At 44.0% G+C, this 27,667-nt stretch overlaps 1 protein-coding gene across 2 annotated transcripts in view; it reads right to left on the bottom strand.

The window, feature by feature from the left end:
• RASAL2 (RAS protein activator like 2) overlaps positions 1-27,667 on the bottom strand; it is a 267,847-nt gene that overhangs the window by 107,198 nt on the left and 132,982 nt on the right. For both annotated transcript variants that reach the window (XM_084637148.1, XM_084637147.1), the window contains exon 3: positions 13,496-13,622. In XM_084637148.1, the coding sequence (XP_084493274.1) occupies positions 13,496-13,622 (127 nt within the window). The remainder of the gene's footprint in view (positions 1-13,495; positions 13,623-27,667) is intronic.

Here is a 27,667-nt window from a genome sequence, read left to right as displayed (position 1 = left end):
ATTATCTGAATTTTTGATTAATCAATGTGGCCCTGGTCACACTCCCATTTAGATTGGATAAACTGGGTTCTGTAGTAGGTCTTACATTAGGGGTTTGAATGAGTTCAAGTACACTGATTTTTAAATAAATTTTGTTAACAAGTTAAGCCTTGTCTAAACTGGAAAAGTTAAGACAACGGTTGGTGTCATCCTTGGGACAGGAGATCTGCATAAAAGGTGACATTTACAGTTAGTTTTCCATCAGGTGTCATGTTATTCACGGTCAAAAAACTTCATAAGTGTGCACAAACAAGGTAAATATAAGCAGGCTTCTGCAGCAAGAACATAAATACAGAAAAGTATGCACAAAATTGAACAAGTCACAGCAAATTCACACATGATGCAGAGGGTTGTATATATCAGAGGAACCCTGCACCGTAATTAATAAGAGCTTTCTTCAGATCAGTAGCTTGTTTACATAACAGGCCAAAAACCTGCCCACCCCAAGGAGTCATGCAGCTTCCCTCTCTTGGCAACTAGCATCTCTGTTTCTCACTGTAGATGCAAGACAAACACTGGCCACTCTTATAAACTTTACAATCTTTTACAGGGATTTCTTTCAGAAAGGTGTAGTAACACATTTCCAAGAAAAAAAACAAACATGGATTATGTGCACAGCATATCAAAGTGTTACGATTATGTATTCATATTACTATTAATTCCTGCTCTACTGAGGTTTAAGATTTAACCAGATAAATTTGCTCCCTGCCATAATCTGGCATTTGGTGTATAAGGATTATGGCCGCAGCATTTAAAAAACAAACAAAAAAGTCATCCGCCTTTACTTGAGTTATATTGGATGAAAAATACAGAAGCGTAGCAATTTTCTATATATGAATAGCTCCAAATGCCAGAGGGGATGTCTTAGAGGTCTAAGCATTATGTTTAAAATATACAGCCTCCCAGAAGGCACAGTTCTAATCCTTGCATGGTTGCCTCAGTTCTTCATCATTCTGAGGCAGGCAAACTGCATTCTGTACAGTTCAGATTTCAAATGAGATTTGAGGGAAAAAACCCAAAGTTTTGTCTCTTTCCGCAGACCCCAAAAATACCAGGACACATTTTGCATCAGACAAGTGCTGGCCTTGTGCTGCACAGCAATTTCATACTGCCATCCATACCAAGAGTTACTGCGTTTCAATGGAATATAATTTGTAAAGCATTTTGGGACTAAAACGTGCTCTACAAATTTAATATTTTCTAAAAACAAGAAATTACAATTAAAAAGTCAATAAGGTTTAATTAACTTCCTTGTAAATAACTGCAATTCAACTACTTACTGCTAATAATCACAGCAATAAATGACAGTGAATCAGTGCACCTGACTTTCACTCTTGGATTCAAATATGGGCTACACCAAAAGTTGGGTGCTCTGTCTAGACTTCAGCAGACCCTTCTTCGTGTCACTAAACTAACCTCGGAGTTTTGCAGTCTCAGCTCTGGAAAGGTTTATGTATTGTGGAGTGTTACTAATATTGTTGCAGGTCAGAGCTGAAGTACAATAGAAAAGCCTTGTGGCTATATTTGCACAATACCCTCCTGTAGTATATGTGGTGGTAGTCAATTCTCTCAGTTCAGTGTTGTTAAAATTCACACACAGAAATGTAGAATTGTGCTTAGTGCTTAGATTTCATTAGAATTTATATTGCATCTATTGGAGATCTCTCAATCCAGGTTTATTACATTTTTGGCATATATGGTTTGTTTAACATACACACTTAGAAGATGCTAATTAAAAAAAAAAATACCAAAAAGTAATGTATCAATTCTTTTAGATCCTTGGTCTGTATAAAACAGATTCTGAATGTCATTTGCACCTCAGGCAGCCATTAAGAGCTATGAAAATCAAATCAAGACATCAGCTCATCCGGATCTCTCTGTGTCAGACATACTGCATGCATGCCCGTGCTCTCACTCTCTCCCACACATGCACACGCCAATTTGACAGAACCAAAGCTGAAGCTCCCATTTTTTACTCCCCAACCAGACATGTTGTTAGCTAACTGGAGATGTACATTTTGCACATGCCAATAAGGCACAGAAAGACAAGTCTGTTAGGAAAAGTCTTTCATCAAGACAGAATATCCACATTCATGGAATATAGACATGGGAAGCTCCATGCTGCAACTCCCCACCTTCGCTTTCACAAGGATATTCCTCACAGGCAAAGTCCTCTTCAGCATATTGTCCAGCTAGAAGGCATGGTAAGCCTATTTCTTCAAAACATCTGCCCCTTTCTTAAGTATACCATTAGCTCAATGCACAGATTTAACCCAGACTGGTGCATTGCAGATTCCTTCACTGACCAGGTCACAAACAGCACTTCTTTTAAAACTGAGGGTTTTTTCCAGTCATGAAAGAAGTTGGATTCCTTTATCAAGTAATCATTTAAGACACTTTATTGCACAGAAAGGACTGCAACAGACTGGTGCACACAGTAAATCTATTGTCTAAACAGGTTTATTCCTCCGTCACAGAAAGTATTCATCTCAACTGGAACATGCAAACAGCGAGGCTTGGCTCTGATCATTACAGATACAGAGAATGTTATGGATGAGGAACAGCAGTTACTGAATTAACCCTCGACATCTTTCTTTAGTTACTGTTCTCTCCCAAGTTTTTTACCTGAAGGAAGAGCATGGACCGTGTGTTTCCTTGGTGCAATTATCCTCCAGCGAGAAGTGCTGAGCAGTAGCTTGCAGACACGGATAGTGGAGGCACATTCCAAGCAGCAATCAAACGAAGTAATACTTAACTAATGTTCTGTTGCTCACACCATTTCCAAGCCCCTGGACACATTCTTTCAAACAGTACTGAGACAGGATTTCTGACTAGTCACCTGATAGTATTGTCACCTGACTAAGTACCGGATCTGGCACCAAAACAGACTGTTGCCTCATTTTTACCACTTATCCCCTTGCACGGTGGATCAGGTGAAAGTGGAATTTTCACTGTTAAAATGAGTTCCACTCTGAGTAATTCAAGTATGAAAACATCACTAGCACAGAAAGGATGAATTAAAAAAATCCATCAACTGTGTGGGCTTTTGGGTGTTTGAGCTGGGGAACAAGCAGTTAAATACAAAGTCTGAATGCAAAAATATTAGCTTTGGTAGATTTCACATTTTTGCTTTTTCTGGACCCTCTTTTTCGGGGCTAAGAACAATTTTTTTTAGCTCTAGTGTGTTGAGGCAGACAACGTAATTAGCCTGGTTTTCATAGGTGCCTAGCACCCATTCCTTCTGATTGCGTCAACAGTAACTGCAGGTGTTCCGCACCTTTGAAACTCAGGTAGCTTATTCAGATGTCTAACTTTAAGCAATCAAGTTTGAAAATTCTGGCTAGGGGATCTGCCTGGGACCCTGAAGTCTAGTGGTTCAGGTGATCCTGCTTCTGACATTAACGTTGATTGATTTGGGCACATCAGACAATTCAGCCTCAGTTCCCCCATCTATAGTACAGGAGCAATGATATTTAATAACTTAATAGGAACACTGAGGGGCATTTAGAACTGCATGTCTACTGCAGTACGACAACGCATCAGACCACGATGCATCGTTTTGATAAGCTGTCATGCAAGGCTCTTTACACTAAATAAATCCACAAAAATTGTCATTTTTTCCTCCTCTTCCCACTACTTAGCTTGTCCACCTGCCAATTTTGCCTTCCTTATCCAGTTTTCCTGTGTTTTCCCCACAGGAGTTCAATGGGTCTCTTGCACCTGCTTTCCCCCTACTGCTTATAAGAGGGCACAAGGGGCAGGGAGAGGGAGATCCTTCACCACTAAGGATCTTCCCTCAGACAGTGCAGCAGACGGGGCTGAAACGTTGTCTAAGGAACTGTGTAAGGTGGTGGGGGGACCCTAACTCCTAATTTCTATAGGAATGGAACCCTGCTCCTGGATAGCTTAGCTGCAAAACAGGGAAAGATAATTATTCTGATTGTTTATATTATGGTAATACAGAGAAGCCCTGATTAAGGCTCCACTGTACTAGGCACTGTATACATATAAACAAGACAGCTCCTGCCCCACAATACACACTCTCTATTATACACATCAGAGGTGGGCAAACTATGGCCTGCAGGCCACATCTGGCCTGCGGGACCATCCTGTCTGGCCCCTGAGCTCCCGGCCGGGGACGCTAGCCCCAGGCCCCTCCCCTGCTGTTCCCCATCCCCTGCAGCCTCAGATCACCATGCCGCCAGTGGTCTGCCACTTCTGCAGGGCAGCACGGTGGCGTGGCTGCGAGCTCCTTCTGCTCTGAGCAGCGTGGTAAGGGGCAGGGGGGTGTTGGATAAGGGGCAGGGGGTTGCAGGGGGCAGTCAGGGGACAGGGAGCAGAGGGCAGAGGTTCTGGGCAGGGTTCGGTCAGGGGACGGGGAAAAGGGGGGGGGGGTTGGATAGGCATGGGAGTCCCAGGGAACAGGGGTGTGGATAGGTGTTGGGCAGTCAGGGGACAGGGAGCAGGGGGGGTTGGATGGGGGTGGGGTCCCGGGGGGCGGTTAGGGGCACGGAGTCCTGGGAGGGGGCAGTCAGGGGACAAGGAGCAAGGGTGATGGTTTGGATGGATCAGGGGTTCTGAGGGGGACGGGAAGTGGGAGGGGGCAGTTAGGGGGCAGGGGGCAGGTTGTTTGGGGGGCACAGCCTTCCCTACCCGGCCCTTCATACAGTTTTGCAACCCCGATGTGGCCCTCAAGCCAAAAAGTTTGCCCACCCCTGATATACATAATGGGTGGACAAAGGTCACATATAAGACAATAATGGTCGGGTAGGAGAGAGAGACAGGGTAAAAGGTGAAACCACCACAATAGGCACCAGTATCAGCACCAAATGCCTAACCATTGTCGAGATAGTTGTAGGCATCGCAACCCAGGTGAGATTTATAGAGGAATCTGGAGGATAGCAATGCTCATTTTTGGAGGATCTTCTCCAAAATGGATAGAATGGGTGAAAGCATGAAAGTGCTTGAATGGGTGGGAAAAGCTAGCAGCGGTGAGCAGGGAGGACATGGGAGTTAACAGCTCAGTAATGTGCAAGAATTGGCAGGCCTGGCAAAATTCAATAGTCTAATTCAGGGGTCTCAAAGTCCCAGCCTGTGGGCCATCTGCAGCCTGAGAACCTCCCCAGTGCGGCCCGCAGAAGAGACACTCATGCAGACACACTGCCAGCAAGGTCTACTGCAGGTGCCACCCCCCACAGCTCCCATTGGCTGGGGGAGAGGGACAGAGATACCATCACTAGTCGCCGGGCAGAGTCAGCCATGAAGGCAGCGTCCCTTTTTAACCCCACAATGAATATAAACAAGCCTAAATACCGAACACAACTATCTGATGCCCACCTTGCTGCAATCCTGAAGAAGGTTTCAACTGCTCAGTCACTGAGGCCAAACATCAACAAACTGACAGAACTGAAGTGTTGCCAGGTGTCTGGCAAACACTAAAAACTCTCTGGCAAGCGAAGAATTGTGTAAAGTTGCATGACAGTTTTATTATTGTGAAGAAATTCGAAATAAAAAATACAATATCAACATTTTCTTTTCTGAACACCTTCTTCAGTGACATGATTGGCCCGCTGGGAGGATTTGAGGACTGGCATTGGCTCTAAGGTAAATTGAATTTGAGACCCCTGGTCTAATTGACAAGGTGGTGAAAGGAAATGCAGTGGAGGAACTCAGAGCTTGGCTACACTTGCAGATGTAGAGCGCTGGGAGTTAAACCAGCCTTCGGAGATCGCAGAAGGGAAAACGCTGCCGTGTGACATTACACTGTCAGCTGCATGCACAGTGGCATGGCCACATTAGCAGTTCTTGCAACGCCACAGAGAGCAATGCATTGTGGTAGCTATCCCAGTGTGCAAGTGGCTGCAGCGTGCTTTTCAAATGGGGGGTGTGTGTGTGACAGGGACTGTGTATGTGGGGGGAGAGATAGTGTGTTTTGGGGGGCAGAGAGCGTGTCAGCATGCTCTCTTGTAAGTTCAGACAGCAGCAGATCCCCCCATCCCTCTCTCACACACTCACACTCTAATGGTTTGCTTTGTCCCGGAGCAGATAAACATGTTGGCTGTCAGAAACAGAGCTCTGAAAGAGGATATCTGCATGCCTGCAGCTGAGTTCAAAACAATTACAAGAGTGGCCACTTGACTTCAGGGAATTATGGGATGTTTCCGGAGGCCAATCACAGCGCAGTAATGCAACACGTCGTCCACAATGACACCTGGGCATTTCAGCCGGGGCACAGCAAGCTTTATGCTTCTTGTGGAGGAAGATTATCAGGAGCGCTCCCGCTGCAGAGTCCAGGCGCTCTAAGTGCATTGCCAGTGTGGACACTTCGGGAGTTAGGGCACCCAGGGCAGATTTAATGCGCTCTAACTTGCAAGTGTAGCCAAGCCCTCAGAGTGAGGAAGCTAGCTGCTTTGTGGAGCTCCTAAGCCTTCCAGCAGTGGCAGTCTCAGTCCTCCAGGCTTAGTCTGTCCCTGCAAGCCTCTGACTGCTTCCCCAAGCACAGTGTTTCAGCCCTCCACACATGGACATAGGCATTGCTCACCCAGCCAACCACAGAATAAGCTCCCCTCCTGCAGAAATGGACCACCATTTCCTTGACTTCAGAGCTATGAGGGAGGGGTAGGCACTTGCTATGCAGAACTGCTACTGTAGGAGCTCCTGATAAGCATTTAGCTTACTTGCCCCAGGACCCCTTATGATTTGTGGCCATTCTCCCCGCCCCGCCCCCAACAAATTTAATATTTTAATTGTGCGGTGAACTGTTTGAATTTTATTGCCAAGGATGGGGAGATGCAGCATACAGCTCCTCATTAATTTTATTTATACTGAATGATTTCACAACTAGCTAACATTGCTGCATAATTCTCATTGACTGCAATAGAATGTAAGCATGTGCTTAAAGTTAATCAATGCTTAAGTGCCTTACAGGATAGTGATGATTTAAGCACATGCTTAACTATTATCAATTCTATGTATTACTGTAGTACCTAGAGACCCTAATTGAGAGACACCACATTGTAGCTGGCACTGAGCAAACCAAACACTTAGTGAAGGGCAGTCCCTGCTCCAAAAAGCTTACAGTCTAAGTAGATAAAGGGTAGGAGGAGAAAGTGTGGCACAGAGCAGTGAAGTGACTTGCCCAAGGTCACACAGCAGGTCAGTGTTGCAGCTGGGAACAGAACCCCAGACTCCCAAATCCCAGTCCAATGCCCTATCCCCTGTGCCACACTGCCTCTCCCATGCTTCAGGTGCTTTACTGAATCAGGGCCATAATTCAGAGTAGTTCCACTGCGTAAATCAGAAGGCCTTGTTATATAAGGTAGGTCTGATGCAGCATATAGTATTCGGGGCCCTAAGTATAGCTAAATTCCATTAGCATATAGCAGTATTAATGCCAGTGACAATGACAGAAGTGGGAAAGCCACTTCTGCTTCATTCCCATCATCTCTCTCCTCTCCTGCAACATTCTGGAATGCACAAGTGTGAATCTGTGGAGCAGAAGTGGCTTTGCAAACATCCAGACAACTGACTGAAGCATAATTTTGTCTAAAAAATGCAAAATTTCCTAAGCGTGCTTTCATTTTGAAGTTCCATAAACCAAAAAACAGACAAATTTTATGAAAAAGAGTTTAAACAGATATACAGAGGAAACATCAGTGTCAGCACCCAGCAACAACAGACACACTAACATCAGTTGGAGGGATTCCACTATGCAAGGCAACAATGAAAACTAAGCAGGAAATACCGTTATTTGGACCTAAAGAAAGTATCCTGAAGATGAACCTAGTTCCTGCTTGTTTAGCCAGGAATCTGAGATAGACCCAAACCAAAACTGCAGATTTGGACACTCAAATGTAAGGGGGTTAAAATATCTATCGGTATTTGAATCTTACCAAATATGGGGGTCTTTGGCCTGCAAACTTGGATCTGATATTTTGATTTGGCTCATCTCTATTAGCAATATTGATCCTACACAATTGAAACAGCAAACTTATACCAGCATTCCATGGTTGTTTTAACGTGGAAAAAATACTGTACGAATGCCCAGATGACTAATCAAACTGCAGTTTCTGCCACCACAAATTTTCCTAATTCCACAGAGACTCTTGTGTTCTCTCGTTCTTGTTCCTCTAAATTCAGTTTATAGATTAGTATATGAAGCATCCTAATTCAATAGCTATTGGGGCAAGCGGAGAATCAAAGTCACATCAAGTCAGGCATGTTTTAGATGTTATCAGCCAGGATCTTTTCTATTTCTTAGATTTCCTCTCCCAACTCCTCCCTTAAGAGCACTGAAGCACCAGACTCATTTACAACCGCTAGAAAGCGAGAGACAACTAGTGGTTAGACTGTTCCTGCCTTTTTGAAAAATGTAAAACAGAAATTCAGTGGTGGTGGTGGGTTGGGATGCTGTAATCTCACATTCCGAAACCCATTTAAATCACAAATGAAACGAACATGGGGAATTAAGGGTAAATTCTCAAATGCACCTATGTGATTTAGGAGTTTAAGACCCATTTGAAAGTTAGGTATCTAACTGTCTATATCACTTCTGAAAAGGCTATTTAGACACTTTTGAAAATGTTATTCTTAATCTCTAGTCATAAAACCGCAGAGTTTGGCACAATGAGGCAGCTTCTCCCATCTGGGAAAGGGTGGGATAGCAAAGGCTGAGATGCATGTTTAAAAAGGTGTTGAAATCTACACAGAGACTATTCACGCTTGACCTGCCTCTCTAGCCAGTGCTATTAATCCCTCTTTAAAGAGCACAAAAATTCAGCAAATTCATAGACAGATAAGATACTTTGCTTCAATAGGTCCAAATCCAATAATCTTTAGTTTCTATCTTCCAAAGGACTTCATCTCTCAATGGACTTTCCTCATTTGCATCAATTACAGCTTTTCTAAGCACCAAGGAGTCTTGAGAATCAACTTTGCTTTGTCTTACCTCCAATTAGATTTTCCAGACAGGCTGTGTTGTTACTAATTACAGGTTCTCCCTGGTATGGCAATTCTTTCCTGATAACTGAAGCACTAATTAAAAGAGATTTTTGCCTCTTCATTTCCCACCCCTGGGAATGAATTTGACAGATGTTGCCAAAACAAGGTTTTTCTTCAAAGTGCCACAAAAACTACCCCCAAATGATATCCAAACTTTGTAGATTTTATTTTGTGCAGTGGTTTGTTTTACATTTGATTGTGTGTGTGTTTCGGGGACAGGAGAAACATAGGACCCCTTCTAGAAACAGATCAGTGATTCTGTGCTACTGATCTGGCACATGTTATGAATGAGTGAAATTATTTTGGGCTCTTTCCATGTGGTTGATTAATAAATACCAATATGTAACTATAAAGCATGAGAAATTACTAAGAACATAACTGTCTAAAGAAGAGTTGTAAGCTACCGAATGGCAGGACCTAAAGTAATAAGAAAGGTAACAGTAAAAGAGGAAATTATGAAGACACACTAATTCAGTCTTCTTCATGAAACTCATCCTTAAACTTCCTGTGTGGGTACCAGCACTGGAGGCTCACATTGCTCACGATATGAAGATTAGCATGTCAGAGACTTATGTTTTAGTGGACCGGTGTTAAACAATATAATGGTTCATTTTTAGCAGATGAAACAGCGTGATATTTAAAATGGAACTACCTCTGAAGCTATGTGCTCCCATGGATGAGATCCTAGTGAGTAAGGGAGATATTGAGGGTCTGCTCACACCCTCCAGAAACAGTTTTTAATACCATACACAGTGGTATTAACCAGCCATTTTCACAGTGGATTTTAACTAGTTTTAACCTAATGCAGGAAAGCCTTAGTTAAACACAACCTGTGTAAAACAGGTACACAGAATAACCATGTGCAGCCTCTTCATAAACCGGGTAGCTTTCCTTTCAATAGATATTCCTTTAATATTTAGGATGAGCCAGAAGGTGAAGCTTTTTACACACAACAGACTTCTTCTATGCATTATGACTAAGGCTGCAAGTTTGTCACGGAGGTCAAGGATTCTGTGACTTTCCGGGACTTCTGCAGCAGCTGGTACGGCTGGCCTGGGGGCCACCCGAGCAGCTCAGGCAGCCCCTGGACCAGCCGCTGCTCGGGCAGTCTCTGGCTACCGCACCCCCATCCCCAGCAGCAGCAGGACTTTGGGTATGGGAGGGGGCTCAGGGCGGCACTTACCTTGGGGGGCTCCCTGGAAGTGGCAACATGTCCCTCCCTCAGCTCCTAGGCAGAGGCTGCAGACACTGTCCCTGCAGCTCCCATTGGCCAGGAACTGGGGCCAATGAGAGCTGCGGAGCCAGTGCTCGGTGCAGAGGCAGCGTGTGGACCACCTAGGAGATGAGGGAGGGACACATATTGCCGCTTCCAGGGGGCCATACGTAGCTGGGTTAGGGTAGGGAGCCTGCCAACCCCACCGACTCCTCCCCCCCAGCACCAGCGGGGGTCCCGGGCTGCCAGCCACACTTGAGCACCCACAGCACCCCCGGGCCGCCCCCTCCCCCACAAACATTTAGGAGGCTATACAGTACAAGTGATGGACAGGTCACAGGTAGTAAACAAAAATTCATGGTTTGTGACCTCTCCATGACATTTACTAAAAATACCTGTGACTAAAACATAGCCTTAATTTTGACCAATCCATTGATTATTGTTTTTGTTCTTTTCAAAATAATCAAGATGCCCACCTTCTTGTGTGTTATCTTTGTGCCTGCAACAGATCTGCCCTGGGCTTCAGTTTCTTATTGATAGCATGGATAATATATAGTTACATACTTCATAGGATTGGTGTTAGGATCTTTGCACAGTGTTCTGATCACAGACAGCGGCATGAATCCTAAGAATTAGTATTATTACTAGTCATGAACTGAGCCCAAAGCATATGTATTATCTCATCATATAATGATATAGCATAATGTTTCGTCAATTGCTAAAGTCAATTAAAGGTTGGTTCAGTACAATACCTTGATGTACTCTATAAAAGCATAATTGTAGCACTGCAGTTAACTGATTACATAACGATTCTCTCATTTTTGATAGTCAAGCATGTACAGTAACCTTACGTACAGGAAAAAAGCAAATACCATTGCCATCCATTAACCCTCATAATAGATCCAGCTGTAAAAACTCATCTCTGGATAGTAACTTCAGACACTCTCAAGCTATAACGTCTGTTGTTCCCATGTCAAGCACATACTTCCTTAGGACAAGCGAGATACTCTTATCTGCTCTGCACAGCAATTTCATTGCTGGATAGTTTATCTGCCCCATTGTGCTTTACAGCTTTCGTGTCAATTCAAAGACTATTTTGGTCCAGTTGTTATCTGTACTGCTGGTGATACACTCTGCCCACTGCCATCTGTTTCCTTTTCTTTACAATGATTCCAAGTGGTTTACTTCATTGGTTTGCCCTCTGGCTCACTGTCTTGTTCATAAAAATATATTTCTCACCGTTCTCTCTACACCACCCCAGCTTCTTCAATCAGGAGGGATTTTGTGATGACTGATAAACCATGTCTCTAGTCAGCATGTGAAAAGTAAACAAAAGGAACCTGATCTACTACAGAGTGATCAGACATTAAAACCTTCCTACTTGTCCATCATCTCTGCCCTTCATTCATGATCTTCTTCTGCATGTCTTTCTTCCTCCCCTCCCGCTCTGTGTGCCCACACCTCTTTAGCTACTAAATTAGGTGGCCTATATGGTCCAGCAAAATTTTCATGATAGTTGTATACAAAATATGTAATATATGGTCTGACTATGGGTTATTGTGTACTTTTCCTATGTACTTTTAATGGACTCTTGTCTGGCATAAGATGCTACATGTGCATCTAAGGTTGTAGGGAAAAATATATACTATTATTTGAGTATGTGATCATAGAATTACAATCTGTATTGTAAACACGTGCACACAAAGAAACAGAGTGAAATTTGCATTGCAATCTTAACTTTGGCATTCCCAGACTTTCAGGTGCTTAACGGTCAGGTATAACTTTCTTTAAACTTTATTATTATTATTATTATAAGAAAAAAGACTAGGAGTCTCATTCCTGAAGACTTCTAAACTCTGACTTGCAACAAATTGTGTGTAATTTCCATTATCTGGAAATAAGTGTCTAGAAACCACATTTGTATTATTCCTATTCCTACACATTGGCATCTTCCCTTTTCATTTTCTAAATTGCATTTCTCTTTCCAAACCCCTAATGCAAGACCAAGAAAAAGCTCAAACCCCCTCCCATCAGGAAATTTGCTTTCAAGAAGAAAATGTGAGGTAGAGTGCTTCACAAATACAACCTTAACAGCTACTGAAACTGCTATTTAGCAGTCTACAATAGATTGCTATACTGCATCTATACCCACGAAAAAATATCTATTTTTGAACATTTTATTATCCACGTAATTATAGACTAATTTTTTTTAAAGTGAACACACTTGTGAAATTAAAACCCTTCTTTTATGTACTCTTCATATTTACATAAAGTCACTATCCTACCTAGTCTGCTGCTTAGAGATGTACCTGCAGCCTTTTCTTGCAGCTAACTCTCTTCTAGAATTGCAACTTTACAGCTAGGCAAAAGCAGAATTGTTCCTAGCCCCAGCAACAAGTGACAGCCTATTGCCAAGTCATGCTCCATTACTAGTTGCAGATAGAAACAAGAATTCACTTTGCACTCTTGCTGCCTCCTTCTACTATCCCTCCCTGCGCGGAGACCGCTCCCGGCTGACCGAAGAGGAGAGAGAGAACATGGGGAACTGGGCCAAAATGTGGCATTGTGGAAACCCTATCATCACAACTGGTCTTCTATTTTTAAGTTTTCCTTAGAGCCCTCCATTTCTGTCTCCTTTGATTCATTTTTCAAAAACTATGATTATAACCAACACTGGCACAGCCCCTTGCTCACAACTCGTTGGTTTATTTGGGAAGCCGTACCTTCAAATGGACAGTATTTCTGATAGTGTGTAATCAGGTCTGGAGATTAGGTGTAGCCCAATAGTCACTAAAATACAATGCCAAGGAGCTTCTAAAAGGCTTAAATAAGGTAAATCATAACCAAGTAACAGCTCAAACAAACAGCCAGGAAGAGCCACTTAAAACGGTCTGTAAAGCATGCAGCACTATTGACCTGGGCTCACAGATTCACAGTTATAAATCCCAGAGCTGCTTAGTATCCTCACAAATGCAGTTATAAGCCTCCCTGCTGTGCAGTATTCCCTCCCAGTACCCTCACTGATGTTCAGATAAATCCTAACACACTGAAGTCACTTTGTTGTCAGGCAATTATAAACAACGGTCACTCTCCTATGACCTCTGCTAACTCTTAGCTGAAATGCTATTGATTTGAGCAAACTGACTACGGCAATGCTGGATAGAAAACAGTTTATTTAAAACAGAGAAATAATACATCTATAAATTAAAATTAGTACATTGCTTTTCTAATTTTGTAACTTACCAAGCTTAGTGGCTCCCTCTGGTGGATATTCAGGAAACTGACCCTCAGATGGGACACTTACTGTACGTCGCAGGCACCGCCCTTTGGTAGATTCTGCCTGCTGCTCCTGTACCCCCTCCACAGGCATCTACAGAAAAAGATACCAGCATCTTTAATCTGTCATTATACATGTCTTCTAATACTCAGTCTCAATGAGATTTGTTTAATTTTTCACTGATCTGGTAATAATATTCAGATAGGATGCAGCAGATCCAACCCAACCACAAAAATCTGGAGAGGTTACAATCCAGAAAAAGGGAAGTAAGTTTATTATAAAACAAGTGAGCTACCAGGAAATGCAACTATGCAAAGAGACTTGTGCATAGCACACAGAGGTACATATGTCTGTGCCAAAAAGGCACCAAGCAACAAAAACAAACAGCCTGTACAATTACAAGGTAAGTCTTGTACCTGGAAACTGGTTTCCCCATGACTGAGGGACCAAGAGCCATTGGTCTGAAGTGCTACTCATTTCCATACTGTTAAAATCAGGCAGAATTTACTAATCAGATTACAAGGCTTGTTACACCCAAGGCCTCAAGACTCTACAAAAGCATGAAGTAACTGTACTGCCAACAAAGACACACGGTCATTACAACCAACTATAACAGAGGACTGGAATCAAGATATGTGGATAGATGGACCACTGTTCTGATCAGTATGGCATACAAAAGGACAGAGGAACTTTTGAATGAAGGTTGTTACTGATGAGGAGATGGAAGATATCTGAAATATTTTATGAATATTATATATATCGGTGTTTGATTGTTATAGCATTTGCTATACGATTACTAACGGTTAATGCAAGCTTATTCAGATTTATTTATTGCTAAGGGTTACACATGGGTTAGCATGCACACAGATAAGAGTGTGGAGAAACTTCTGATAGACACCCATTTACCAATAATTAATGGACAACAGAGAATCAACTGCTTGGAACTCTTTCTCTGCCAACCGAATAAATTGGTTTGGCCAAGTTCCGTAGAGGCAGGGAGACACAGAGATTTGGGACTGATGAAAGGTCTGCCCCTGAAGACAGGGACAGAGACTCAGGGACAGTGGGGAAGCAGACTGAGCCTCAGTTCCCAGATCTGGGGGTGTCTGGATAAGCCAAATCTACCTAAGCTTTAGGTCAGCCCAATGCTCTGTTCTAGCTATTGAGACTGAATACTTTGTTTTGAAAAGCTCACAGCTCCTGAAGAGAAAATTGGCAGGGCTCTAACCCAGTCGGGTCTGCTAAAGAAGTCAGTCAGTTCACAGGGTGCTACAGCCCAGGACCCAGTCTGACAGTCAGGGAGGAAGCGCACAATTATCCCAGAGAGATGAAGGCAAGAGGTCTATCACCTGCAGGGTTGTACTCAGAGATACTGAGAGGCTGAAAGTGCAGCTATCCCTGAACCATGACAATTGGTTCCCCTTGTTGGACTACCCCCCTACGATAGGTAAACTGCTAGCAATGTCTATATTTTCAGTTGCTTATATATTTCCATTATAACCCACTATTTTCAGTTATTTAAATATTTCCTTAAGTTTCACTGACTGGGCTGAAATTTTCTGTGTCTAGTTTCTCCATAAGTTTGAGACAACTTTTGAGCTGTTACAGACTATAAGGAGAGCGAACAAAATTGTTCCTCAACAAACAAATTCTTGCAACCCTTTTTTGGACAGCTCTGCATATGAAATGACTGTAGGTAGAAAACTGATGTTTTCGCAGGGCAACCACTTTGTCAGTGGTTACTAAGCACTCTAGTGAAAACTGGCTGAGATTTGACAGAATTAGAAAAAATGCAAACTTCAGACATGCACAGCAATGTTTTTAAACAATCTTTTTTAAACAATGACTCTAAAGGAGACCTGGCCTCACGGGAAACTGCACTAGCAGTATACCGCCAATCTGGAATTATGCAGTTCTTTTCCCTTTCCAAATTACTTATTCTATAAATATTCTATTAAAAATTAACTATGAGATATTAATTCTGCAGAGATAAGCACTTAAAAGTCAAGAAATGTAACTTATTCTACCTTCTTGTGCATATGGCATTGAAATACAGTCTTTAATTGCATGATCACATAATATTTCACATTACACACAGGATCATGCTCTATATGGTTGTAGGAAAAAACTGCATCTTATAAATTTGTAGAGTGAAAAACTCAGCCTCATTCACTGTGCACCTTATACATAAATGTCTTTTATTGTCCCTATCTGGCATAACAGAGTAATAGTAATAGCAAAAGATATTAGTCATTTGTATCAAAGGCATATAAAATATTAATAATATTTTGTATTATTTGAGAAATTTATGTGATCATCTAGTTATAGATTGTACCTTAAGGGCTCATGCAATCTTAGCTCCAGCATTTCCTGACTTTTGAGTACTTAATCATGCAATATTAACATTTCTCTTCACGTATTTTTTAATGTAATTTGATACTATGCTTGTCTGTTGTCTCCTTCTAGCATTGCTCATTTTTTCAAAATAAATTTCTCAATTCCCTCATGGATATTCTATTTGAAGCTTTATAGTTTGATGGTGGATTTTTACTCAGACGATTTCATGAATGAGGTCTATTTGAGAGAGTATTAGTAAACTAAGGGGACACTATTATTTTTGGTTTGTCTTACACTCACTCAAACAAGATCAAATACTAGATTTGCAGTTTTCATTTGCAGACACCATTTAGGCATATTTCCTACTGAATGCTTTTTCATTTCTTTTATCAATCTTTATCTCTGCATTTTCTTTTAGATTGCTCTTGCTGAATGCTACATGTAATATCTTCATAGTATCCTGTGCCCTACTCCACTTAACCTCACCCACAAAGCCTCAAGGTGCTGATTAGTGACAACTACCCTTTTAGCAGACATGCATCACCACTCTAGTTTAATTCTGTAGTGAATACAGTTCCTTTGCTTGTGAGCTTCCCTAAGACAAGATTGCTAATTAGCCCACAAAGTGGATATAGATATAGTCCCTTCTCTCTAAATACAGCTTCTCTACACCTTTGTCTATTCTTCTCGCATCAGAGTCTGCCACCCAGTAAATATTTTTACTTTTACATGATTAACCCTACTAGAACTTAGATCCATCAGTTGAGGCTGGAATGCCTGCATCCATTCTGGTAGCCACGCAAAGGCAGACAATGGGATAATAGGTTTCCCGCTTCTCAGAGGCCGACCTTCCAACAAGGTTTCTAAACTATATTCTTTGTTAGTAAGTTTCTGCAGCAATGCCTAAACTTAGTTTTCAGCTGTGTCATTAGTTCACTGTGTCCTAATTGGGGTTACGACCAGTGGAAGGAGCTATTACTAGAAAAACAAAAAGGTCAGAAAAGTATCTGTGCAGAAATGTATGAGCCAAATTTACCTGGCTCATTGGTCCATGTTTGGTGGTGATACCAGACAGGTGTAATAATATTTAATGAGTGTCTTATCCAGTGAATCTTGTGATTTTTCATAGAGTTTATTCAACACTTATTCAATAGTTTCTTACAGCATTTTACCAGCTCTGCAGCAGGTTGAATATATTATTCAACAAGTACTAGTGAAATCCATCTAATAGGACACTTTTCACCAGATATTTGAGACCCAACAGTTGCCTAAAACTTGATTAGGGCTCTTTAACTAGTGGCAAGGTTCACAACTCTGATTACCTTCCACACACATGAAATCCTACCTTGGGAACTGTAATTAATACAGGTATCAAATATGCCTTGAAGATCTATGAACAGCTACAGTCGTCTCTGCCCTTTAAACTCTCTGCAACAAGAAAGATTGACATTGATCACACAATGGTATATTCAAAATCTTTAGCTTCCTCTTGGGGAGGATGAGAATCAACATGCCCATCTCAACATGTGAGAAATCTTGTCCTGAAGCATCAACTAAATTGAAGTTGAAGTACACTATTTCCAGGAAAGGCAAGCTCAGACGCTTGAGAAGGAGTCTTATCACTACTGTTAGTCCCTCAAACCAGACACTCCCATAATTTACATGTGGATGAAACTTCTATCTTTCTTGGTCTATTGACAGAGAATCCCTAGCCAGGAGACAGATCAGAATAACTACCCCTTTTCCCCCCCTGTGCCAAGTGCTCTACTGTCTCCTATATGTTAGCCAAGGACTAGAGAGGAGTAGAAAATGTAAGTTCAGACCAGTTAGAAATAGCTTGCTGGATAACCCAAAAAGCTGAATATTCCAGAGGTCCAACTTCCTGTTATCCCAAGCAGCCAAATATATATTTCACCTGAAATTAGAAACTGTACATTTGTCTGTCTAATGAATCAGATCTGTGTCTCTAAGTGAACAATCTGTCTTATTCCTCCAACGTAATGTCTCAGCCTATGGTATGCCCTAAAAGATGTGAAATGAGATATAATAGATATAATCAGAGAACGTACCATCTAGGAACTATAGGGGACGTTTGCTTGTTCTCTCTAAATTATTGTTGCACTATAGAAGCGATAGGAATTTTAACACACCAGAAGATTAAAGAATACTAAAAGATATAAGCACCTAATCTGGATATAAAACTTTAGAAAAACAGAAGAATTTACTTAAAAATGGGGATATTTGAATTAATAGTCTAGGTAAATTTTAAATACAATTTTGGAAGTCAATCAAATATAAAAAGCCTCCGAAAAGTAAAGGATTGAAGAAATTTCTTGTAGACTGATGCCATCTACTGGATAGGAATGGAAGAAGCAGAGAAAATAAGAGCTGAAAGCTGAGTGCCCAGCTGACCACTGCCCAACAGGAAGAGGAGGTTACTTACCTGTAACTGGAGGTTCTTTGAGATTGTGGTCCCTATCTGTGGGACCATCACTCAAAGAAGAACTGCAGTTACATCTACACTGCAAAAATATATATGTATAAAAAACCTGATGCAGTGAGTCTCAGAGCCCAGGTGAGCTGAGTTGGGCTTGTGCTCCAGGGCTAAAAATAGTAATGTAGGCATTCCTGCTTGGGCTGGAACATGGACAGGAACGTCTACTCAGCTAGTTTTAGCCTCCCAGTGTGAGCCTGAGTCCATTAACCTAGGCTCTGAGATTCGCTGCTACAGGTTTTATATATATATTTTGCAGTGTAGATGTAACTGCAGTTCTTCTTTGAGTGATGGTGTGTGTGTGTATATATGTGTACAGCATAGACATACGCTAAGAGCACTGCCCTTCTCCAGTGGACTTGGAAACAATATAAACCTTAAGGCCACAGTGTGGACCTCAGAGTCTGCTAAATGCCTGTGACCAAACTGGCCTAAGACGGACAAATGATAAGCAATTGCTTTTGATATTCTTGTCTTTTTCATACCAAATAATTCAAATAGCAGGGATCATACTCTTAAAAGTTCCTTCAAAACAGTTGCATCTTTACTCCATAGAGAAATACTGGAAATATAAGAAGTGTATTAGAGGTAGAGAATTGATAATTGATGATTATTAGTAAATATAATAAGAAAATCTTAGTGATTTGTATTGTTCCCTGGTATAGCTGCTGGGCCCCCAACACTGGTCTATGCTAATTTCTTATAAGACTGCATGTATATTTTGTGTTCAGTACATGTCTAGAACATTTGTTATGTCCACATTGACTGATTGATTGTATATGTATGTGGTTCTGGATGCATTAATAAACTGTTGCTTGGTTAAGAATAACCAAATGTCCTGACCTGAGAAACATTGTCCAAGGTAAATGTAGGCCTGGAAAGAACCAAGTGTTAAAATTAGTCAACTAACACTCCTTGCACTTAGCAAAAAAGGGGTTATCATAGTTAGACTTCACTCAACACTGGCTATAACACTTATAACTGGCAAATCTAGTTTGTTAGATTTCAGCTTTAAAATAGCTAGCATTTTGGCAAATTCATAAAACTGATCCTAATCATGCTTACACTGCTTCTTCAGATTACCAGAAAGTAGCATCTATCTTGGATTCAAAGAACCCACAGATCTCATCCAGACTTACTACCTCTTAAGAACAGGGGTTTTCTTCTCCCCTCCCTTTTTGTTCAGTTTTTAGGATTGTAAAGACTATTTAAAAAAAAAAGCGCCTCTCACAGTTTTGACAAAAAACATAGAGTAACTCCTTGCTTAACATTGTAGTTATGTTCCTGAAAAATGCTACTTTAAGCGAAACGATGTTAAAAGAGTCCAATTTCTCTATAAGAATAACGTAAATGGGGGAAAGAGGGTTAGGTTCCAGGGAAATTTTTTTTGGCAGACAAAAGACTATATTTTATACATACATATACACAATTTAATACTGTACATAGCAATAATGACTGTGAAGCTTGGTTGAGGTGGTGAAGTCAGAGGGTGGAATATTTCCCAGGGAATGCCTTACTGCTAAATGATTAACTAGCACTTGGCTGAGCCCTTAAGGGTTAACACATTGTTGTTAATGTAGTGTCACACGCTACAAGGCAGCACGAAGGCAGGGAGGAGACAGCATGGCAGAGAGAGAGAGAGAGACTCTGTGTGTGCGTGTGTGAGAGATGCATTGCCCCTTTAAGAACGCTGACCTCACTCTAAGTACACTGCTTTTTTAAGTAGATCAGCAAATTGAGACAGCAGCTGCTGCCAGCAAGCTCCCTTCGTCCTGAGCCCTGTCCTGTCCCCCCACTTCTCTGTAGAGATGGGGTACAGGAGCAAGGGGGACACACTGACATTAGAACCCCTCTCGCCCCTCTTCCCCTCCCTTTGCACAGCAAGCAGGAGGCTCCCGGGAGCAGTTCCAAGGCAGAGGGCAGGAGCAGGACACGGAAGTGCGGGGAGAGACAGCTGAACTGCCTGGCAATTTATAGCCTGCTGGGCGGCTGCTGCACAGGGAACTTAGGGGAGCTGATAGGGGGGCTGCTGGTCCATCCTGGTTCCAAGCCCCCACCAGCTAGCTCCAATAGGCTGCTCTTTCTGCAAGCAGTGGACAAAGCAGGTGACTGCCAAATAATGGAGCACTGCATAACTTCAAACAAGCATGTTCTCTAATTGATCAGCAACATAACAACGTTAACCGGGATGACGTTAAGTGAGGAGTTACTGTACATAAAGAAGGAACTAAATGAAATATCACAGTTCAGCCCAAAATGAACCACACTTATTTGAGGTTTTCCCCCCACAAAAAAATAATTTAAAAAACAACACGTTGATACAAAGGGATAGCAGTTCAAGAATGCCAACCTCTTTCATTCTCTACTTGTTATGTAATGTTTACTCATAATGTTATGAGTCCACAAACCCATATTTACACAGCCCTTTACAGAAATACAGGCAATGCTGTCCCTGCCCTGAAGAGATTATAATCTAAACTAGACGAAAGCAAGGAATTATGAAAAGCAAAGAAGAAAGGGCAAGGGAAGAAATAATTCTGACAAATAAGAGAGTATGAAGATGAAATTCCAGGATTTATTTTTAAGTTGTGAATAAGGTAGCGCTAAAGAGGATGAGATAGCATTGGTGAGAAGGTCAACAGTTGAAAGTTAGCAGAAAATGACAGGTACTTGCATACTAACTGTAGATTAACTCTCTTGGGACTAGCACATGTACTCTTAGTCAGGACCATTTGGAAAGCATTGTCTGCCAGGGCCCCAGATATGCTTCTTTGCTAAACTGAACCTTTAAGTGGAAGGTTTTACAAAAGCAAAGACCTTGACTCCAACCCATATCCTTTTCATTTAGTGTTTTTCTAAATTGGGTGCCCTACACCAGCGGTTTTCAAACTTCATTGCACCACAACCACCTTCTGACAACAAAAATAACTACATGACCCCAGGAGGGGGGACCGAAGCCTAAGCTTGCCTGAGCCCTGCTGCCCTGGGCGGAGGGGGGACAAAGTCAAATCCCGAGCCCTGCTACCCCGGGCGGGGAGGGCCAAAGCCCCAAGGGCTTCAGTCCCAGGCAGGGGACCTGTAACCTGAACCCCACTGCCCAGGGCTGAAGCCTTCAGGTTTCAGCAAGTCTAAGCCAGCCCTGGGGACCCCATTTAAATGGTGTCATGACCCACTCTGGAGTCTGGACACACAGTTTGAGAACCACTGCCCTACACTATAAGAGGTTTATTGGTAAAACTATATCATCAAATTCTGCTCCTGTAGATGCAGCTTATATTATCAAAAAAGTTCTTTTGCCAGTATAATTTATACTAGTTTGGCAAGCACAATAAGCTATACTACGAAAGCAATTTATGTTGGTATAACTGCATCTACACTAGGGCTTTTGTAGGTATTGAATGTCTTTACAAAAAAAAAAAAGTCATACTCCTAACCAACATTGCTACACCAGCCAAAATTGCTCGAGTAGATTTGGCCTAAGTCTGTTTTAAAACAGTACTGGGTTCAGTAAAATTATTCTTGTTTGAAACTGTGTTTTCAGTCTAGACAAACAAACAAAATCTTAAAGACTCTGAAGAAGAGAGGAAGGTAAGTGGCAGGGGAATCATGGATCTATACTGTCATTTTAAACTAGTGTTATTTACTAAGTAACCTTTCTTTCTCCCTGAAGTATTGCCAGTACGGATTCCCACTCTTGGGAAATTAACTAGCATTAATCACCCTAAGAGGAGGCAGGTTGAAGGAGAACTAGTTTAATACTGCACAACTGCCCTCAGGCACCAGATCTAGCTGTCAATTCACAGAAGTAATGCTGTGTGAATGTGTGAAATGATCTCCAGGCAGCAACCTTGCATATCTCAGTGTTGGAGACGTCTTAGACATGCTGTGTCAGCTGCTTTAGACTGGGTCAAATGTACTCCAAGAGTAGGTGGCATGGAAACATCTGCAAGGGCAGAAGCAAAGCCCCATGACCTATGCAGCAGATTAAGCCTTGTCTCAACAGTATTCCTCCTGCTTCCCTCAATACCCTGACCAAATCTATTCCACATTTACTGAGCATTTCAGCAGAGGATTGAAGAGAATCCTGAAATGCTGCCACTTCAGTGCCCATTATGGGATTTAGGTTCTAAATTGCAAGACTCCACTATCTTGAGTATTTCTAACCCTGAACTGGCCTTCCTGCAGCTGCTGTTTTAATGTTAGACCCTGCAGCAGACTGCCCCCTGGGATACAAATAGGTATCCATGAACATTCCAAAAGCTTTTCTTGCCAGTTAAGAAGTTTGACTTGCAAGTTCCAGGATTCAAACAAGGGCAGGTTGAGAGCTCAGAGATATCCTTACAACTGAACTACACGATAGAACTATATTCTGTGGTGCAAATCCTAAGACCAAAGCCTATATCTGGGGCTTTCAGCCAGATACAACAATACAGGCATTGCGGGTAAAATTTTCAGAAGTACCCAAGTGACATAGGAGCCCAAATCACATTTTCAAAAGTGACTTAGGAACTCAGGAACCTAAGTCTCAATAAAAGTCAAAGGTACGCAAGGTCCCTAAGCAGAGATTGGCAGGAACTGGTTTTCCTGTCTTGTGAGACTTTTCAAGATATCCAAAAATTTCCCAAATCAAGACAAAAATTATATAGTTTTATCTGTACAATTTTTCTACCTTTTAAATTTAAATTACCTAAAAAGTCAAACCAAAAAGTGATTTCAAAACAAAAAAAAACTTGCTTTTATTTAGAAAGTATCAAAATGGGACATTTCAACAATTTTGAAACTTTGTTTCAAATCAGGAGATTAGCCATTCATTCTTGAAGTTTGTTTTGACAAATCAGCATGTTCTGTCAAAAAAAAAAAAACGTTTTGCTGGAAAATTCTGATCTCTACTCCCAAGTCTCTTATGAAAACTGAAACTAGGTGCTTTTGAAAATTTTGTTTTGTGCCTTTAAAGAAGAAATTAATGTGATAAGTGTTGCTCCCTGTAGCTTTTGTTGGGAGCATTGCTGCTGCTACATGCGCAGGGGGGTGGGGGGGAGTGTAGGAAAAATGAATTGCTCCCTCTGCTGCTACTTGGGCCTGGGCTATACTGTGGGGAGGGGGAAGGGGTTTCGAACTAAGATACGCAACTTCCGCTATGCTATTCGCATAGCTGAAGTCGAAGTATCTTAGTTCAAGTTACCTGGCCGTCCTCACGGCGGTGAGTCGACCGCGACGGCTCCCCCGTCAACTCCGCTTACTCCTCCTGCCGAGGTGGAGTACAGGCTTCGATTCGGGGATTGATTTATCACATCTAAACGAGACGCGATAAATCGATCCCCGATAGATCGATCACTACCCGCCAAGGCGGTGGGTAGTGAAGACGTACCCTTGAAGTAGGAGAGGCTAGTAGGAAGCAGATTTGGTCATAGGGTGAAGGAGGCAGGATGTGGCAGCTCAATATCAGAGGCGATGCATGGGGCAGCACGCAGGTCACATGCCTCCCCAGATTTCTGCCTTCCATTTCCAGCCAGGCATCCACCAGCACAGCGGGACTTGCAGGGCAGAGCTATTGCAGTGTAGGTGGCTCAGCAGGAGTAGCTGAGTCCCCCCAGGGCTCTCCGTGGAGAGACCATCCAGCTGGGCAGCAGACTGGAGCCGGTAAGGGCCACTGGAGCAGGTGGTGGCAGCAGGCAGGGCAGGGCTGTTGCCAGTGCCCAGCAGAGGGGAGTTGGGCTGCGGGGGAACCAGCAGATCCATCCCCACCTTCCCTGAACAAGTGGCAGGTGCTGGGCTGTGCAGGGGCATCAGCAGCCATGGAGCCTGTCCAGAGGTGGCTCAGCAGGGGAGGATGCCCCCTGGAGGAGGAACAGCACCATGCATGGCTGCTGCCTTGGGCACAAAGGCACTTGCATACTAACTGTAGATTAACTCTAGGGGATGGAGCAGATTTGGTCATAGGGTGTTCTTCTGGGGGCCAGGGCCTGGGCTGAGCAGGGTGGCGGAGGGACAAAGATGGCTCTAAGCCCCTGCCTGGGGGGCCACTGCAGAGCCTGTGAGTTTGGGGCAGGAAATCACTCCCACCCCACACCAGCACTTATCTGAGGGACATAGAGGTTCCCCCGTGCCAGCGCTGTGCAGGACTCCAGGTGGCTTTGGCAAACACAGGGCTTGGCTCTCCTGGGTAGTGTTCTGTGCAGGAGAGTCTTGGACTTTTCCAGGGCACCAGACCAGAGGCAGCAGGGGAGCAAGGAGCCCACCAGCCTGGCTGCAGGTATGTAGAGTGCTCCCGCCAGGGCCGATTCTCTGCACAGCACTGGGAGCTGGACGTGCCCCGCCGGAGGGTGTTAAGGAGGAGCAGCGGGCCTCTGGGGCTAAGGGGCAAAGTGGGAGGAAACCAAGAGATGGGGAGCATGCAAAGGGACAATGGGGTGGGCAGCAGAGGCGACATATAGGGCAGTCAGGTGCCGCCCATAACCTTAAATTGTGTCCCCTGCCAAACAGTTACAACTTGCCTCTGGTCATTATCCCCCTTTGTCCTTGAAAAAGGCAGACAAAGAACCTGGAATCTGAGGGCAGAAGTTTCAGAAAGAATCTTGTGAAATGTAAAATGCTCTTCATCCTTGTCCAGTCTACTTGTAAACCAAAACTAAACAGATTCTATCACAGAGGTGGGCAAACTACGGCCCGCGGACCACAACCATCCTGCGGGACCGTCCTGCCCGGCCCCTGAGCTCCTGGCCTGGGAAGCTAGCCCCAGGCCCCTCCCCTGCTCTTCTCCCTCTCCCACAGCCTCAGCCCACTGCACCACCGGCGCAATGCTCTAGGCAGCAGGGCGGTGAGCTCTTGCCAGGCAGTGGAGCCGCAGAGCCTGGCCTGACCTGGTGGTGTGTGGTGGCGTGGCTGGCTCCAGCCAGGCGTCACAGCTGCTCTGGGCGGCGCAGCTGTAGTGCCTTCAGCCACCGGTGCTCCAGACAATGCAATAAGGGGGCAGGGAGGGTTGGATAAAGGGCAAGAGAGTTCGAGGGGCTGGGGATGCGGATAGGGGGCAGGGCGGTCAAAGGGCGGGGAACAAGGGGGTTGAATGGGGGCAGCAGTGGGCAGTCAGGGAGAAGGGGTGGTTGGATAGGGCAGGGGTCCCCAGGGGGAGAGGGGGCAGTCAGGAATGAGAGGAGGGGTTGGATGGGGCGGCGGGGAGTGGTCGGGGACAGGGAGGGGTAGATGGGGCAGGGGTCCCGGGGGGGGCCCCCCATCAGGGAACAGGGGGGGTTGGATAGGGCAGGATTCCTGGGGGGGTGACGGTGGGCCATGCCTGGCTGTTTGGGGAGGCATAGCCTCCCCTAACAGGTCCTCCATACAATTTCGGAAACCCAATGTGGCCCTGAGGCCAAAAAGTTTGCCCACCCCTATTCTACCAAGACAGCAGCCAAATTACAGACAGCGAACCTCAGAAGAACTGCAACCCTGCTAGAGTGACAGCCACTTACTTGTCACATGATCCCATGTTTGTGTCCTCCCTCATGGGAGTCCTGTGTGATTATCCATCTGCAATCACTCCTCAGAAGCACTAAACTATTCCATTACCCCTTAAATTAAACTCTGCTTCTTTGGCCTTTATGAGAATAGCCATATACTATGGTATCTTATAAGCAGGCTCTTACAGCTCTTACGTTACACAAAAGTTTTACTGAGATGATGGAAAGATCCACATTCTCCCCAAACATCAGAGTGGAAATCAGATCTAGTATACGTTTCCATTGTGGAAAAAAACCTTAACTTTTTAAGACCTGTTCTACTGGTCTTGAAAGATGCTGCAAGGCATTATCATACCATAAAAGTGCCTCTGAAATCTTACAGTATGTCCACTTCTCACAAGCTAGTGACTCCTCACTTCATGGAGGACCCCTTGGGCTTGTGTCCCCTCCCCCTTAGGCTTATTCTCTTTCTACTTGCTTTCTGAGTTTCAATCTCTTCTTTTCCTTAGTGGTGACTCCTATTCTTCCTTGTCAATTTTAATTCCATAAAAGTTGACAAAGTGTTAAGTTTTTATTGTTAGCCTACACTCCACCAAGGTGATGCGGTCATAATTTATTTTTGTCTAAGTAACTGCAGATACATTGGACCCAACTGCAATGTGAAAAACATGCACACAGTGAATTCTTGGCATAGTCTCTGTTCAGTCAAATCAATGTATGTACTTGTGTAGTGTTTCTGGAAAAATATAATACTTGTAAGCAGTTTTTCCAATGTCTTATTACATGTTTCTATTCATTTCCCCAAGCATACTGAAATAGGTCTACACATTTCATTCAGAACACTCCCTGTGTTGAAATGGAGCACAAGTTAGTCCAGTGCGACAGGTGAAACAGTTAAGATTTATTTTACTTTCCTAATTGTATTCTGCATGCCCTGGTTTCCTCTCTTCTGGATATAAAACGTTACGTTCAGTGAAGGGTACTAGTATGCGCCTTTCCAATTTAACCCAAACTAAAGTCTCTTACTTTAGTGCAGAGGTGGGGCAAACTACGGCCCGCGGGCCACATCTGGCCATATCTGGCCCACAGGACCCTCCTGCCCCGCCCCTGAGCTACTGGCCCGGGAGGCTAGCTCCTGGTCCTTCCCCTGCTGTTCCCCCTCCCGCACAGCCTCAGCTCACTGTGCTGCCAACGCAATGCTCTGGGCGGCGGGGCTGTGAGCTCCTGGGGCAGCACAACTGCAGAGCCCGGCCTGACCCAGTGCTCTGTGCTGCGCGGTGGTGTGGCTGGCTCCAGCTGGGTGGCGTGGCTGTAACACCACCAGCCACTGATGCTCCAGGCAGTGCGGTAAGGGGGCAGGGAGTGGGGTGGGTGTGTGTGTGTGTTTGGGACAGAGGGCAGGTGTGTTCGGGGGGATGGTCAGGGGGTGGGGATGTGGATGGGGTTGGGGCAGTCAGAGGGTGGGGAACAGGGGCAGCAGTCCTGGGGGGGCAGTCAGGAAGGAGAGGAGGGGTAGAATGGGGCGGCAGGGAGCAGTCAGGGGCAGGGGTTCCAGGGGCAGTCAAGGGACAGGGAGAAGGGGTAGTTGGATGGGGCAGGGGTCCCAGAAGGGCAGTCAGGAAGGGGGTGGGGGGTTGGATGGGGCAGCGGGGAGGCAGTCAGGGGCAGGGGTTCCAGGGGCGGTCAGGGAGAATGGGTGGTTGGATGGGGCAGGGGTCCCGGGGGGGCAGTCAGGAATGAGAGGAGAGGTTGGATGGGGTTAGGGGGCAATCAGGGGTGGGGGTTCTGGGGACAGTCACGGGACAGGGATCGGGGGGGCTGGATGGGGCAGGAGTCTGGGGGGGCATCAGGGA

The sequence above is a fragment of the Lepidochelys olivacea genome (genome assembly GCF_965140295.1).
Source record: "Lepidochelys olivacea isolate rLepOli2 genome assembly, chromosome: 8".
NCBI classification, from domain to species: domain Eukaryota; kingdom Metazoa; phylum Chordata; order Testudines; family Cheloniidae; genus Lepidochelys; species Lepidochelys olivacea.
This window is presented reverse-complemented; position numbering and strand designations above follow the sequence as displayed.